General features: G+C 43.8%; 1 protein-coding gene across 1 annotated transcript in view; it reads right to left on the minus strand.

The window, feature by feature from the left end:
• ZNF521 (zinc finger protein 521) overlaps positions 273 to 17941 on the minus strand; it is a 289311-nt gene continuing 271642 nt past the window's right edge. Inside the window, 1 exon segment of the mRNA XM_021097750.1 lies at positions 273 to 1093. Within this exon segment, the coding sequence (XP_020953409.1) occupies positions 1064 to 1093 (30 nt within the window). The 3' untranslated portion in view covers positions 273 to 1063.

The following is a 17941-nucleotide window of genomic DNA, read 5'->3' on the forward strand; positions in this document are numbered from 1 at the left end:
CTGTGATGTCAGAATCCTCCAGCACAATGTGACCTGGGAGTATCTGCGAGAGGAAGACGTCCACAGGGTCTGACTCCTTCCCTACCCGGTGAGATGACGCTCCTCCAGCTGCTCCCAGCCCAGCGTGGAAAAGGTTAAAAAGGACTGAGGTTATGCCTGGGATCATCTCATTTCAAGAGCGGAACTCACTGCCAAGGGTGCGGGCAATTAGATTTTTTTTTTTTTTTTTTTAATGGCAGAGTAACTAGAAAACACACACAAATACACTCATACTTAATGGTAAACTGAATTTATTTCCTCTTGGAAAACAATTCCAGTAATCTCCAGGTTCAGACCGCAGAGTAAACATTAATAACAGTAACATACAGGTTAGTTCAACTGATTCAAGAATTTGGCTGTGTGAAATCATTAAGGAAAACCTTGAACACTCAAAGCTTCAAATGTATCCAGGAAAAAAAAAATTTGACAGTCTACATAACAACTATTGCATATATAGTGATGCTACCTGTCACATTGCAAGGCTTACAAATATATATACGGGCCTTATCCAGCTGGAGGGTTCTGTTCTGTGAGAACATCTCTTCATGGTCTGAAAGAATCTTCGGCAATAAAAAATAGTCTTGGATTTAACCGTTGAGATACCAAAAGAGACATTCTAGGCTTAAGTGTTAGGAAAAGGAAGTCCAAAAGTCCAAACATAATTTCATGGGTAACAGGGTTGTTTTAATGTCTTCCTTGAAAATACTTTCTCTTAAGCCATTTTGTTCCCATTTAAAAAAAAAAAATCTTGCCTGAATAGGGCCCAAGTCCACTTGTCTTTATAAGACCATTTTAGTATCAGACGACATAATACATGTGAGACACTTTATATACAAGGGGGGGTCTAGCCGGTGCTCAAAAGTTCAAACACATGAACATCCAACAGTTTTGATAATACAAGTTTTATGGTACAATACAATGTTTCTGAATAATATACATTAACAATGAAAGTTTCGTGCAAAGAGTAAAACATGTTCCCTTTTTGTGCCACAAAAGTCATTCTCCTTGAGAGCCCGTGCTTGCACTAACTGCTGTGTTGGGTCATCGTATGATTCTGTAACGAAAAAGAAAGAGGGGAAAAAAATCTTAAGTGATTGTACTTTCATCAGATCCAGTATCTATAAATGCGGAGTGACTTAGAATGACCCGAATACTGTGTTTCTGGGCGCTGATGAATCGCTACCGTGGGATCAGGCTCCTCCCCGCTCCCAGTGAGAACCAGGGGGGAGGGTGGCTGGCTCTTCCTTTCTCTGTCTGCCTGCTTCTCAGGATACCTTCCCACCTTCCACCATCTCTTTGTATCAGAACATACCCGTCTGTTCAAGTGCCGGTGTAGCACTATTTTAGCAGTTTTATTTATCTGCGTCTTATTTCCACTGGTCACAGGTGCTTTTGTTCTACTCACCCTTAGAAGGTGAATGTCTTGACAGCAGAGGCTCTATCTGTCCCTAAATATAGACTCTGAGGGCAAGAGCTGCTGGCTGACACCTGACAGGGAGCAAGGAAGCTTCTCCTTCCTGTCCTTGTGGATGGGCTCGGGCCCAGTCCCCGCCTGACTGGGGAGCAGATCACAGCAGCCTGCAACTGCTCCCTTCCCCAGTGGGTGCAGCCCTTGTTGTGTTCCTGGAGCCTCCTCTCCATCCACACAGCACAGCCTCTTTCTGAGCCAATATCCTGTTTTCAAACTGTAAGCTGGTAACTAGGACGACTTATAACTACAAGCCAGCCCTGACGGTGGACACGGGTCGGGTGGGCTCAGGACCTGGGCCTGTGGCCTTCGTAAGGGATGGTCACAGATGGGTGGGCCATTTATTCAGGGCAAACACCTGAAGATGGCCTGACTTTCAGCTTCTCTCCTCTGCACCTGCCCTGGGCCATGTTCTCTCACCTCATACCCTGTACAGCCTCCCCCATCCCCTCTGATCAGAACCTCAAAATACTGCCACTTCCACATTCCTCCAAATGCTGCCAATCTGCTTTCCCCCTTCTCTGATTTCCTGCTGTACTTTTTTTTTTTTTTGGATCTTTTTAGGGTTGTTGGAAGACAAAGCAACCTATGGAAGGTTGGCATATGGAAGTTCCCAGGCTGGGGTCAAATAGGAGCTGCAGTTGCTGACCTACGCCACAGCCACAGACACATGGGATCTGAGCTGCATGTGACCTACACCACAGCTCATAGCAATGCCAGATCCTCAATCCACTGAGTGAGGCCAGGGATTGAACCTGCAACCTCATGGATACTAGTTGGATTCATTTCTGTTGCACCACAATGGGAATTCTCCTACTGTACTTTCTATCACTTATATTGTATGCATCTTAGGTCTTGTTTCCTGGTGATTTGCAGTTCCGGATCTCTCCCTGTGTCTCTAATTCTTGTCTTCATTTATTCCTTCCTTCACAAGCATCTCTGGAACACTTGTGCCACAAGCATCTCTGGAACACTTGTGAGCGGCACAAGGCTCACCATCAAAGGGCTCAGCAAAATGAATGACTGACCAGCAAGGCACCGGCCCCTGGAGGGAGAAGGATGATCTCTGCCTTCATGCCTTCCAAGTGCTCATGGTCTCAAGAAACTCATGTGGGCACATAATGGTAAAGCAACATGGCAGGATTACATTGGAAACAGCCACAGAAATATCATGCTATGCCTAACCCTGCCTGGCCTTTGGGGAAGGCTTTGCAGTGGCTGAGGCTGGAAATATGAAAAGGGAGGGCACTCCAGACCAAAGACCGACATGGGTAAAGGCAATGAAGCAAGAATTTGCAAGGTATGTTTGTGGACTTGCAACTCATTAAGATTGGTTGAGAACGAGGCATGCTGATGAGAGATGAAGGTGGAGAGGAGTTTGGGGCTAGACTGTGAAGGGCCTTCTGTTCTTGCTAAGAAGTTCAGACTTGGTCTTGTAGGTGAAGAGGGGCTGGGGAAGTTTTTCTTTCTGTCTGTCTGTCTGTCTTTTTAAGGGCCATACCCAAGGCATATGGAGGCTCCCAGGCTGGGGGTTGAATTGGAGCTGTGGCCCCTGGCCTACGTCACAGCCACAGCAACACCGGATCCATGCTGTGTCTGTGACCCACACCACAGCTCACAGCAACACTGGAGCCTTAATTCACTGAGCAAGGCCAGGGATCGAACCCGAGTCCTCATGGATGCCGGTTAGATTCGTTTCCACAGAGCCACAACGGGAACTCCAGGAGCTGAGGAGTTTTTTCACCAGAAGGTTTTGTCTTAGAGCTCTTTGTTCTATTTTCATCACCTGCAAAACTAACAAAATGCCTGCCCAGTGAATAGGGGATAAGGGGCCAGAGGCTTGGCTGCTGAGGGTGGCCCAGCTGGGGCTGGGGGCATGGGAAGAAGGTGGGAGACTTGTGAAGAAAACCCAGGTCTCCTGTTCCCTGTTGCAAACTCAGCCCCCTTTTAAAGAAGATTGACAACAACTAATGAGGATGTTATTTCACTCACCTTTATTTCAAACATGCCATTTGTATTAATTCAGTGAAAGATGGATTTTCTGTGTCTTTAGTGGTACTAGCCTAAAAGTGTATACAGGAGGAGACTAATTTTACGTTAACTCTTTTCTTCCTTGGTGCTGATTCTAAATACACATGTCTGCACATTATTTTTCACCAGTAGATAGACATAAAGGGTAATCCAAATACTGGTGAGATTTTAAAAAGTTCCTTAAATATCCATGTGATTATGATCATGGAGGTTATAAACAATAACAAAGGTCAGCTACGCAAAATGCACTGTCTATAAATGTTCTCATACATTTTGCTCAGAGTCAGTTCTGATCTTATAGAAGGATTTTTTTAAATTTAAAAAATTAAGAAAATATATGCCAGGCGCTATAACAATAGTTGTCAAAATACTAGAACATGGTCAGGACGATGATTTTTTTTTATCACGAAGTGAAAAAAAAAAGCAGTTTAATAGCATTATTTAAAAATATTTAAGTGCTTAATATGGACATTCCACATTCAACTGAATTTTAGAGGTTAATAAAGGAAGCTATATTGCAACCTCTCCAGTGTTTTTGTATGTGCCTATATAGAGATACTGCAAAACAAAAACCTAACACAAATTGGCCATGAGAGTTGGCAACAGTTGTTTCTTGGATGCTTTCATCCTAAACCAAAGCCATACAAGTCTCTTCAGAGGTGCAAAGAAATGAACAAATGCATATGAATCACTTATTGCAACAGATTGAAGTTGCTACTATAAAGGATTTATGCTTTGCATATTAAGAGAGAAGAATATAAATCATTTGAGAGAAGGACAAGGGTATGGCTTGTGAAATTCAAGCTTCGACAAAAAGAGCTGCAATATAAATAACATCTAAATGGAAACTCTGGCATGAAAGATGGTGAAGGCAGAACGTTCTCTTGGAGTGGAGGTACCTGCATACCATCGAGATCATGGTATTACTGTCTTTGTCATTGTTTTTGTCATTCTTTCTCTTTTTTTTCCCCTCCAGATCCGCTGAGGGCAAGGACAGGGCCCCCAAGTCAGGGCATCCTCCACTGTCAGTGACTCTCAAGGTGGGAAATGGGCATCTTTGCATTGAAAACAAAACAAATTAAACCACAAAACTCAGGTGATCCTGATCCAGTCCTTGGGCTTTCCCTCACCACCTGTCAGCATCACTGGGATGTGACTGTTCTCCTCCCCCATGCAGTATTTTGAGCCACTGAAAATACATGTGGCCTGATTTCATTTTCTTTCCTTTTTTTTTTCTTCTTTTTAAGGCCACACATGGGGGCATATAGAAGCTGGGGTTGAACAGGAGCTGTAATTGCTGGTCTATGCCACAGCCACTGCAATGCCTTCTCTGCGACCTATGCCTCAGCTTGCTGAAATGCTGGATCCTTAACCCACTGATGAAGCCAGGGCTCAAACCCAGGGATAGACCCCTGCATCCTTATGGACACTATGTTGGGTTCTTAACCTGCTGAGCCACAGTGGGAACTCCTGATTTTATTCTCTGAAAGAAGCAATGAGTGAACTGCACAGGTTATTGGATTGGCTTTTAGGCGTTGGGGAGAAAGATGGAAGAATGTTAATCTCCCCAGACTTCACTGAAGAGCCTCTGGTAAGAAAAATAAGAAGTTGCTTCATGGGAGCCTCCCCGCACATTTGGTCTGTTTTTAAAACCAGACAACATTTTTTCCAGAAAGGGAGACAAGAAGCAAACTGGGAAAGATGAAAAGTAGACCCAAGAAGCACGAAGCACAAAGAGAGGGGCCAGCCCTGCCCCGGCTCCTCGCTGCTCTAGCCACATCACAGAGCCTGTCCCGAGTCCTTGCAGCACAAATGGGACCCGCAGAGCAGAGCAAACGCTGCCAGGCCATGGGCAAGCAGCCTTCTCCTGTAAGAGTTTTCTGCTCTTTAGGTCTGAAGGAAACCACTATGCTAGAACAAAGCAGTGGGTAATCTCACCAATTTTACACAGCAATTCACAGTCCCCAAAGTACTTTAATGCAATGACAGGTTATGAGAAAAAATATCTGTTCCAATGAAGGGAAAGTGTTTTACATAATCGAGGAGAACATCAGTGCAACATTGACGCGGGTGGAGGGGGGGGTGATGACAGAAAAGGAAGTAGGAAGAGAAGAAAACTTCTGTAATCCCACAGAGAGCCATATTCTACTCTGCAAAAAGCCATCTCTTGGAGACCTCACGTCTAAGTAACTGAAAATTGCAAACCATTAATCCCGGTTATGAACAGTTGTTTTACACGAGGGGGGTTTGTGTTAAAAAAAAAATCAAATTCACAACACACCTTACAGCTTAAAAGACGATCCATCTAGGTATGATACCTTAATAGCCAGGTAGCCAGCACTCCACCCCCCCCGCCCCCCCGCAAAAATAACCCACTCTCTTGACTGTAAAGGGCCCCATTTGGAAGGAATACGTTCTGTCTTTTTTTTTCCCTCTAAAATGTGAAATTAGACTTAGAAAGCTAAAAAACAGATGAGGACCTTAAAAAATTCCCTTCTAGCACTATGAATTTCTTTTAAAATATGAGATGCCTTTCATTTTACAAGACTGGAATTCTCATCTTGGGCTTGGCACTCTAACACATGATTAATTCAGCCGCCTCCTTTCTGAGCGAGCCCCACATGTACTGGTCAAACGGTTTCATCCTATTTAAAATGCAATCCAAGCAAAATATTTTTAAATAAAGAGAAAAAAACCCACGAGCCCCTGAAACTGTTCACCTGGCCCAAACGATCCCATTTTTTGGCAAACTTGATGTGAATTTGAATATTTGCACCTACAACAATGATGAAGTTGGGCTCAGGATGAAAGCCAGGGGGCCTCTACCCTGCCCAGGGTGGAAAAATTAGGTCCCCAGCTCCAAAAGTGGTGCTCAGAGCTTGCCCTTGTTGGTCCAATATTTTGGCAGAGACCACGTCGCGTCGTCTGTGCTTTATAACCCTCTCTTGGCGTGAGCAAAATGTTAAGTAGCAGTGGCAATAAAAATAAAAACTGTCTGAATGGAAGTTTTGTGAGATCTGTTGATTCAAAGATGTTAATCATTTTTTACCATGACTTGTCTATTTATAGCCCTTTGTCTCAAATTCTGACAAGCTTTTAAAACTAAGAAAAAGAGCCAGCATGCTATTCTAAAAAGGAATGAAAAAAAAAAAAAATAACACGCTTTCCACTAATTCATCATGCCATTAGAATCCCAAATTTAAACTGCAGTTGTATTCAATTTAAATGAGATGTTTTCCAACCAGATGAAATAGTAGGCAATTGTGGCTTTGCAACAATGCAAGGCGGGAAGAAATAAAAGAAATATAAAGATTAAATGTGGCTGTTTCTTTCAACAGATGGTGACAGCGCCATGGCAGCATGTCGTTTTTTCTTGAGTTGAAGAACGCAAACATCCGTAATCAATCATCACTGATTAACTAATTATATTACCCTTCCTTTTATCACGAGGGTTGGACCTTTATCTGTAAACACTATGGATGGTCTGTATGCTCTTATTTTTCTGGAAGCATATTCCAGTACACACAGAGTCGTGCAGTTACAGGCTGCAAACAGAATAGCGACATTATCGTCCACCTTTAAGCACTACTGCTTTATTTTTTATTTTTTATTTTTTTTTAAACAAAAGCAATTGGTTTCCAACAGGCTGGATAATAAGTCTTTTGACCTGCATTCTTCTTTGACCCATTAAGGTCACCCCTGTGCTCGGGCATATAGCTGACTTAGGAAATGCCTGCGAGTCCTACATTTCATCTCCTGCCCACTCAAAATAAAGCTTTCTTTAAATGTGTCTGTACGGGTCCCTGAAGGCCAAAGAGGCATCCCTGTAGTGGGCAATGGAGGGACAGAAGCTTCTGCCTTTATTAATGAATGCAGACCATTATGAGTCTGGCTGGCTCCTTCCCTGTTCCCAGAAGCATATACTGTACGTGACTTAAAATGCTAGAATATTGACACAAAGCGAGCCGGGCACCCCTAAGGAAAATTACTCCTTGGATATAATGTAGGCTCGTAACAGCTATTAGAGTACAAAATAAAACCCTCCGGGATCAAACTGACATATACCGCATTCTACCTAGTCCTCAAACATTAGAAGAATTTCTTTGTGAAGGCTTTCTCAAGGACAGCATTAAACTGACTTTTGTAGCAATCTGCAACAGCTTTTTGGCTTAGAGCTTTTAGTACTAAATCTCTGGTTTGAATCAATATAAGTACTATATCTTCTACATTAATCAATACATTTGGTTCAATACATGTTCTATTAAATTATACTTTCTAATCAAGATTTTTACATTTCCACTCTCTCTCCCTTTTCATTCCCAACTTCTTTTGCTAGTAAAACAGTTTTAAAAGTGTACATAGCTAATGAAGAGAGGCTGCTGGCTGATTCCCCCTGTACGTGAGAGAGAAAATACAGTGGCAAAGGGCAGCCTTTAACCGTCTCAATAAGGTTAACGGGATGTGAATGCAATAAATTAACATTTTTCAAAGTCCACACAATTACCAAAGTACTCATAGTTTTAAATTAATTAAAAGTGAATTGTTTCAGCTCTGGAAGTTCCATTCGAATGTTCTAAAAATCACTCAAATCATCCAAAATACTCATTAGACCCCATTTTGCCACCCTAAAGTTTCCACTGTCTACAAATTATATGCTTCCTTGGCTGGAGAAGTTTGGGGCAATTGTTTCTCATGGCCCTTTCCTGGTAACCATCAGGAACATATGTGTGGGTATGTGCATTTTGCTGAGATATATTTTAATGAATAGTCTTTGAAAGACAAATATATACGATCTCCCAAAGTGCCTGAGAATCTAAAAACCACATTCGTATAATGGATTTTCATAACCAGGGGGGATGGACTCATAATTTCCACTTTGGTAGAATTTACCAAAATGAAGTTCTCCTCTCCTCCAAACTGTCTGTTAGGATGTGCTCTGGCCCCTTTCTTTAATGTCATGTATGTTGCATTTACGGTCTTGTTTGCACTGACAGAATTTCCCTTTCCATTTTTTTCATATGGTAATGTCATCACCATGAATTTAGAGAGACACTGATGCATTTTCTTTTGACATTTGGCTGTTCACACGGGCCTAGCCTGACATCTCAAAGCATTTTCTGGATGACACTGAGCTATATTAAAGCAAAGGGTGAAATGGCACCATCAGAAGTGATCAGAAACACGCAAGATATTAAAGACAGAAAAGGACTATTAAGTTAGTTTGTCCCCTTGCTGGACAAATATTGTTATATGAAGTTTATACTCCGGGGCTTGTTTTAAATGGTTTTGGCAATGAAGCTTCCATCACACCTCCCAAAGGAAAGAATTTCACATTCTAATAAACCTCACTGAAGGGCATTTGTTGTTGTTGTTGTTCTCTGGATATTCATGCTAAATAAGCCTAGAAAAAGCTGGGCTTAGATAACTTATGTTTTTTAATACCTCCCCACACATATATTTCTATGTATATGTGTGTGTGTGTGTGTGTGTGTGTGTGTGTGTGTGTGTATACATAAAACCATGTGGACATTGGCCTCTTCTTGAGTTAGTGTTCAGAAGCCTTGACCATGCATCTGTAGTATCAATTTCTTCTATTTTATCCAAAGCAACTCAAAAGACCAGCCAGTAAGCTATTTCTTAATCATTAAACAAAACATGTCATTCCATTACTTCATTCTGGAGAGCGATGCTTAGAAATTAAATAGATTCTAGAAGGCCAGTGGGACTGGGTTTCCCAACCTCAGTTGGGCTGGAAAATTATTTGCTCTGGGAGGGGCTGGGGGCTGTCCTGGGTGCTGCAGAATGTTAGCAGCGCCCCTGGCCTCTACCAACAACATGCCAGTGCCACCTTCCCAGTCGTAACAACTGGAAATCTCTAGACACTGCCACATATCCTCTGGCAAAAAAATCATCCCCAAGTGAGGCCCACTGCTGACAATGTTTTGAAGACACATGCCTGAGTATGCGACTAAGTCTTTAGTCTCAGAGGTATCTTCTCCATCAAATTGAAGAAAAAAAAATAAAGGATAGCAAAAGGGACACACACATATATACCACATGGATCTTATACTGAATGGCTTTTAAAAATACAGACAATAGTGAGAGTGGGCATTTGTTGAGAAATCAAGGAAAGGATTCCTTGAGCTATGTACTAAATGGCACCACTTGTGTAAAGAACCGATTCTCTCCAAAAAATGTCCACTTACGCAGCAGGTTTACTAAGACCTTCCATGTACCATCAATGAACTAAGGTGGTACATATTAGTGGCAATTAAACAATGCTGCTTGAGGAATATTTACAATCTAAGAAAGTATAAAGGGATGCAAACATTCAACTCTGGGAATTGGGTAGGGAAATAACTACCTTCTCTGAAAGAGCTGCAGAGCTACCGGCCCTCATTTGCTGGTTTAGATTCAATGCAGGAGTCAAGTGCACGTGCAAGGGATGCGTGGGGAACTAAAGAAATGGTTTCAGAGCTGGGAGGGTTCTAGTAGCCTCTGTGCCAATAGCTCATTGTATAGAGGAGGAAATTAAGTCCCAGAAAGTTAAGGGCAACTTTCAAGGTCTTCTAGCTACTCCACTGATTGAGCTGGCTTCCGGGAAGAAGCAGTTGTTGGGTGGTGCTGGTTACTATGTTCTAGTCTCTGGGCTGGGCTGGCTACAGAGGTGAGGTGCTCACCATCAGGGCACTCACCAGGGACAGGGAGGACAGCCTGCATGGGCCACTGAGAAAGGGCACCTCCTTCCTGGGAGAGGCTATGGGCTTATCGCTCAGTGCCAGAGTGCTGAGGAGGGGGCTAGAAGAGAGTGAAGGATTCCCAGGGAGAGAGCAAGCATGAGCCAGGCTCAGAACTGTGAAGGGCAGGGCTGGTCCCTGTGGGGTGGGGATTCATCAGGCTGGGCAGGGGGATGGGGTCACTTCGAACAGAGCCTATTGTCACCATAGGTGTTCTTTTTTTTTTTTATAATACTACACCAAGTTGGGAAAAACCTGTGGTGGGGAACAATGTTGCAAGAATACCCATAATGAGCCTCGCCTTAGTCTAATGAGAGTCTTCTGAAGCCTGAGCAAAGACTTTTTTTTTTTTAAATTAGAGTTAATTTTCAATGTTTTGCCAATTTTCGCTACACAGCATAGTGACCCAGTCATGCATACATATACATTCCTCTTCTCACACTATCTTGCATCGTGTTCTATCCCAAGAGACTGGATATAGTTCCTGTGCTGTGCAGGACCTCAATGCTTATCCCTTCTAAAAGCAATCTAAATGCATCTACCAATGCCAAACTCCCCGTTCATCCCGCTCCCTTCCCCTCGCCCTTGGCAACTACAAGTCTGTTCTCTGTTCTGTGAGTCGGTTTTTGTTTGGTATATGGTTTCCTTTATGCCATATAAAATAAAGACTAATTTTTGAAAGAATGCCAGGCCCAAGTGGCTAATGTAAAACAATTTCCAGTATTCTGACCGTTAAACATTTCAGAGAAATAAAACAAGCCACTCTGGTCCACCGGCTTCAAAAGGGCAAATACCACTGATGGGTCATACCTGGGCACTGTTAACTTGGCAACGATTTCATTTCTTTTTATGAACTTAAAATGGCAGGAAAATTTCAGTCACTAGCCCTCTGCAGGCAGGACAGGCTTGAAACTTCCCTTTTTGGAACTGATAAGAGCAGGCACTATCTACTACATTGAGGGAAAGAAAAAAAAAAAAAAAAGTGCCAAATTGGAAGACTAGGCTCAAAAGAGCAAAAGAGCCACTGGGAAATACATTAAAAGTGCAAAGTTTATTTTTAAAAGAGAACAATGAATTGAGCTACCTGTTTACATGCATGCAGCCAACAGAAAATTTAAATCAAACTGTGGGAGAGCCAGGAAAATGAAAGAGTCCCAGAGCTTAAAGATTCTGCTCAGATTCTAGAATTGCAGGATCCCAGCGTATTGTGGGCCAGAAGGCTTTGATAGGCAATACAGTCTAATAAGATATTCAGGGATTAAGTCAGTGCTTCCCAGACAGATGTGTCCATGTGCCAGTTGTTGCAAAGCTTTAATTTTTCCCCCTGTAATGTTTAATTTATCACACTGGCGCTTTCTAAACTAGAACATCTGTAAACAAGGTTAAGAATGACCTCTTTCCAATTTTACATCCATGAACAGTGCCCCTTCTTCGTGCTCTAATTTTAGATACCTTAAAGATAAATAAATCTGTACAAGGAAAAAGAAGGCTTGGCTGACGCTGAAATGCGTTCATCTTGGGCGAATACAAATTTCCTCTCTGCCTGGCTCTGGGTGCCCACAACTGCTTCGTGAAGCTCCAGCCATACTCACCCCCACCCCCTTCCCAGTCAAATGCAATTAAACAAACTTCTGCTAAATATTTAACAGCCTCGTGTAGTAATTAGCGGCAAATAATGGGAGCTTAAATTGATAATGGCTCAGAAATGTCCTCTTGCAAACATTACACATTTCCTGCTCCTCCCTTTTCTCCTAGATTTTGAATCCTGGAAGGTTTTTTTGTAAAGGATCTAGTTGAAGAAGTTACCCAACCTCCCTTTACTTGGCCCAAGATCTTGCAGTCAAGTTGGGTTGTTTGACCGTCAGCGGCAAGATTCCACCTGCATTACTTATTTCCTGTCTGTTTTTCGAAATCCATTGAAATTGAAAGTTATGTACCTGAAAGCTGTTGGAACAGGGCATTGATTTAAAAACTGACTGGCAGGCTTAGGATTTAAACTCTGGTCCACTAGACTCAAAAGGTCATCTGATTAGAATGGGAGAAGCACAAGGCATAGTAATTTATATTCAAAGGGTAACCTTTGTAGGGAGAAGAAGGAAGCAAGAACTCTCTCTGCTTTTCCACTTGATGTGGATACGAATTCCCTCCAACCACTTCCCAATAATTATGAAAAATAGTTTATTGAACTTGGGCAAAAAGCAAAAGAAATGCCACTTCCTGGTAGTGTATTATTTCTTTTGTTAAAAACACTGCTACACTCTAGGAGGTAAACTCACAGTAAGAGTAAGTCAACATGTTATAAATCACGGAGAATAACAGAAAACAATCTTTCCGCATCATAAGCAGCCAAATGCTCATCTACGACGGCATTTGCTTTAGTTAAGGTACAGACACAAAACACACCCGTGAAAGGACAATGTACGGATTTACATAATTCACATAATTAATCTGTGTAAATATGAATGTGTGTGTGTGTGTGCATGCGTGCACACCCGTGCCCATGCTGGGTGTTGGTTTGAGCTGTGGAGATGGGAGAGTTACATGCGTGCACGGGTTCTACAGGTAAACTCTCTGGTGTTTGCCTTTGATCTTAGGTCCCCAAGGGCTCATACTCCTGCATGGAGAATGCAATTAGAAGAAGCCTCAAGTAGGTCTTGTTTTGAATTCTAAGAAAGTCCTTTTAAAATGCAAATATTTGACAAGCCCAATTCTATTTGGGGGTCTCTCCCTTTAAATTAAAAAAAAAAAAATATATATATATATACACACACACACATTTCCTGGCTTGGAGAGAGGAGAAATGATTCTGCGTTCAAGTTTGGTGCTTTTTCTTGTGCCTGTTCTCTCTCCTTTCCTCTTGCCTCGTATGTGTGTGTGTTATGGTGGAGAGCTCCAAGGCCCTTTCTCTCACACTGTCCTGCCTCCTTGTCCCCTGACACAGCGCCCGTTTATTAGCCAGTGCACAGGCCCAAAGAGAGGCAATCAGGGATGCTCGGGGCATCTCTCATCCTACACGGGACCCTGTCTTCAGATATCCCTCCTCTCCTCTTGTCCCAGAATCTTTGGGGTCTTAAAATGGTAGAGCTGCCCCTCTCCCAACTCTCTCAGACTCTATTTGCTTCCTAAACCCACACATTAAACCCCTGTTCTCTTCCCATTTCCTGGGCATCTTTTCTGACACTGCTTCTGGGTCCCTGTGGAACAGTTTCCTCACCCCTCCCAGCGCACAGAGCTCCTGGAGAGACAGCCCTCTAATTCCCCCACACAAAGATGTGCTGTAGCTATGGTGAGGGTAATCTATAACCCTCACGTCCTTATATAATTTGCTACTCCAAGTTAATTTTAATTCATTACAATAAAGCAATATAATTTAAAAAATAACTCCTTAAAGTGAAGTATTTAACATGATCCTGGAAGGAAGACAGCTTGCTCTAACAGAGGGCCAGGCAGCAGGCCCCGTGCGCGCTCATGCAAATTCAAAGGTGAGCTGTAAACAAGCCCGCGCTCCAACACGCAGGAAGGACCGGGCGGCGGGAGGCCTCATTCTAATCAGTCCTCAAAGGAACCTGCCCTACAGAAGTGGCACTTATTCTAATTTAAAGCCCTCATGCTTGCTTCAGTGTTGCAAAATTTATAAAAGAATAACTTCATTAAACCGCCTGGCACTTCAAACACAAATGCAAACCAGCCACAACAGAGAAGGAGCTGGACAAGAGGAAGGGAGACACTCCCAGAGATGCTCACGCAGATATTCAAATCAATCTGCATTTGGGCGCTTCTCTTTCTGAGGCTGGATGAGCCCTGGACCGTCCCTTCACCAAGGACTACTGTCTCGTGGTTCTTTATTTCTATCATGAGGGTCCGTTGCTCCTATAAGTCTGCTTAATACCACTTAAAATCACCCAGAGTGGTTGGGCAAGGCACGCCCCTCGCAGAAATCCACCTGGCAGTCCGTAAATGAAGGCTATTCAGTGCTCCTTTCCTGGCCTGCAGAAAAGATTGATTCTGAACACACTACTATTACAGTTCCCATTTACTTGGGTATATATTTCAGACGCATGAAAGTTGCTGAAAAACTAATACAGAAACATTTTTTCCCCCTTAACCTCAGTCCTCCAGAAAGCCAGTAATAATAAGGGTTAAGTGGAAACATTCCACTGAATTCATGCACAGCAATGGAGAAAAGTGATTGTCACATCCTAAAATACACACTTTTAAGGAAAATTCTTTTTTCCCCCGAATCAAAGAAATGTTACGGTAACATAACTTTGGGCTAGATTCCTGAGCTACAATGCAGTCTGTGTCAGAACACACATCATTTCATGCTGAACTGTCAGCATCTTCCTCCAAATCATTTTTTTTTTTTTGGAGGGATGCAATGAAAAGACAAACCCTGAAGCCTGTACACAAACTCCAGAGCTCTGAGAAAGTACTTGTCACACACAGCTTGGGCTGTGCACGGCGAGCCTGAGAAACCTCAAGAATGAACAACTCCTCTCCTGCTCAGCGTTTCTCATCATCCAGGTCCAAACCTGTGCTAAGATTTTGCTCCAAAGAGAAGAGACTAAGCAATCAAAAAGCTTGGAAATGGTAACCCATGGATGGGTAAGAGGTAATGGTAATGACCTCAGGGTGTAATTTCTTAAGGTGGATCTCTCCAAAGCCAATTCCAGAAGACTGTTTATCTCAGCTGTCCTTCAGAACTGAGGAGGAATGCTCTTGCTTTTGGTCAGAAGAGAGAACTATTATAGGATATTCATGCCAGGCTGACCAGACGACAGACTGACACACTCACTAGATGTGAACACTAAAGTGATCACCACGAAAATGCAGCCTGATGGGATTCATATTAATCCTAGGGTAAATGAATACTGAATCTTTCTCAATCTGTTGTATAGTGATGAGGGCTCTTTTACATTCACACCGGGCAAGTATGCTGGAGAAGTTAAGTTTGTATTATTTTTCCTCTCCATGAATAAAGAGGGGCTAATCAGATGGAATGAATGAGCTAATTCAATTACAGGCTGCCTTTATTATACAATAAAATATGGATTATTGATCTGGTGGAATTGGCAATGCAGGATGCAAATTCAGGGAGTGAAACCTGCCGATCGGAGTTTGTTTTTATTCCAACTGGAGTTTGTTTTTATTCACACTGAAATCTGAAGAATAGTCCTCACTTTGGGAAAAACCACCCAAAGAAGACAGCACTAATTACCCCCAGGGCTTCACAAGGGGACAGATGAAAGGTTAAGACACAGGGCTGGACTGGGAGCCCTAGCAGGCTCCCTCTGTGGGCTGTAATCCCCCTGTAGTGCTCTGACAATGGGGGGAGGAGAGACGGCTGGCCCTTGGGGCTTGTCTGTGCAGCGGTAGGTGAAAACTTATTTGGGAGACTGAAATTTCCTGCACAGGCATCTTGCTGCAAATCCAATCAAGTCCTGTAGGAAGAATGAGTGCATTGTGGTGGTTCTGCATTTGTGGGACAGACTTGTTGGAAAGACAGCACGGGGCTGTCCTAGCTGAATCCTTTTTGTCTTTCATCTCTGGGAAAAAAAAAAAAAATGCGGTCGCCAACCCCGGTTAGAGAGAAAGCAGCGCTGAAGATGAGGTCACGTGGAGAGGGAAGCCTATGGCAGCAAACACTACAGGGAAAAAGGTGAGCTCTGACCGTCAGTGTATATTTACACAGTGCTGCCTTCCCGAGTCCCCTTACAAACCAGCCTCGAGACACCATGTGGCAGGCTGACTGCTACTTGTACTCGGAGACACAGGGCAGAGCGGGCTGTCTCCGGGCTTCCTGGTCAACCTCTCCCAGCTCCTCCCTACAGAGCCAGCACATGCCTTCTTTTGACCAGGATCACATCCTCTCTACCTTCTGAGGGGCCACAGCCGAGCGCCCCCATCATGGCAGTGCAGACTAAAGTATGCTCTTTTCTCCTCTATTAAAAAAAAAAAAAAGCCTCGAAACGGGTCCTGTGTTTTGGTAGGCATCCCTCCAAAGCATAGGTAAGCGTCCGTGTGGCCTGTTTTTGAAAAAGCCTCCAACGAAAGGGAAGGAAGAAGCCCTGCCTACCCACCCTGCGCGAAGTTGCAGACTGTTCGGCTACAGTCCAGAAAATGAATCCAATTTTTCATTCTGTCATTATAAATATTTCATTGCAAATGGTACTGATTTTCTGCAACTGTGGTTAAGCAAAGGGCCTCTGTGTGAATATTTAAGGAAAAAAAAAAAGAGGGGGGGAGGAAGACAACGAGGAAGAAGGGAGGGGGGAATGAAAGGTTAGCAACCAATTAATTTCTTAACTTTAAATGTAAAAGATTCTGGGAGCAATTCAACTGTGATGTAGTGTGTGACTCAAAGAAGAAGAAGAAAAAAAAAACATTTACTCTGCTCTTCTTCTGACAGTTTCTCATAAAATATCTGCAGTCCATCTATCTTTTAGTACTCCAGGCTCCTCTGGAGAGCAGAAAATGGTGGTTTAAAGCTCTCTTCAGTGCCAGTCTGCGGGAGATTGCTTTCCACAGGACCCCCGCTGATGGAGGCCTAGGGGAAGAGGCCCAGGAGTTATTCAATCAGCCCGAGACTCTGGGGCGGCTGGGGGTCCTTTGAGGGCTGATTAGAAAGCTGCCCTCCTGTTGCCTGCCTCGGAACAGAACGAAATGAGCAGCCTCTTGCTGAGCAGATTCTGCAAGGAGGAATTTCACCTGTCATGGAGTTTGTCAGAATTTCAGGATTTATCTTGGTGCAAAATTAATAAAATACCAACCAGGATTTCAGGCTGACTACTCAGCTGTGTCATCTCAAAGTGATCTTTCACCCAAGCAAACCTGGACAAGGAGCGCGGCCACGCCTGCCCTACTTTTCTTCCAGAGGGAGAGGGAGACACGACGGGCCGCAGGCCAGCCAGACGTCAGGAGGAGATTCTGAGCCAATTACACACAAGGCTGAGTTACGGTGTGGGTGCTACTGTCTTAATGGGTGACCTCTGACCTCGCCGGCGGAGTTCTGAAGGCTCTTAGGAATAAGCTCGGGTCTGAAGTAGAAAAAGGCCATTTCTGCAGTTGATAACACAGTAGGTCCCCCATGGCATCACATCTGTTAAATTCATACCCTGGCATTCCAGGCCTGGGTCTGATTCATCTTATTAAAGGAGGACTAACAATGGGCTACGTTAAGAGCACATATTGTGAAACACTGCAAATTAAAGCCGTTTGCAAAGAGGTGCGGTGCCATCTTTTGTGGAACCTGCACTGTCCTCCTGCCCCATCTCCCCCGGGGCTCCCAGCCCTGTGGGGGAGTGGGGTTTGGGGAGGGAGAGGGAGGGGGCCCAGAGGGGCTGGGACATGGTGGGAACAAGCCGCCCCCGGCAGGGTTCTGTGATGCCCAGGGCTTGAGCATCTTGAGCTGAGGCTCTGGGTGACCCTGAGGCAGTGGGCTCTGGTCTCCGCGTGGACGGCATCCTATCACAGACAGGCCAGTGTGTGGGGACGGGGTCGGCGCTTCCACCACTGGCTGGCCCGCAGCTCCGAACAGCATGGGCAAACGTTTCTCTGGTTGGACTCTGGATTCTGAACTCAGGCTCAGAACAGGATTAATCTGAATGGTAACATCCACCTTGGTTGCGTTCCTGGCCTCTCATGCTGGGACCACGGGCGCCTCTTC

Source organism: Sus scrofa, chromosome 6 (assembly GCF_000003025.6).
Source record: "Sus scrofa isolate TJ Tabasco breed Duroc chromosome 6, Sscrofa11.1, whole genome shotgun sequence".
NCBI classification, from domain to species: domain Eukaryota; kingdom Metazoa; phylum Chordata; class Mammalia; order Artiodactyla; family Suidae; genus Sus; species Sus scrofa.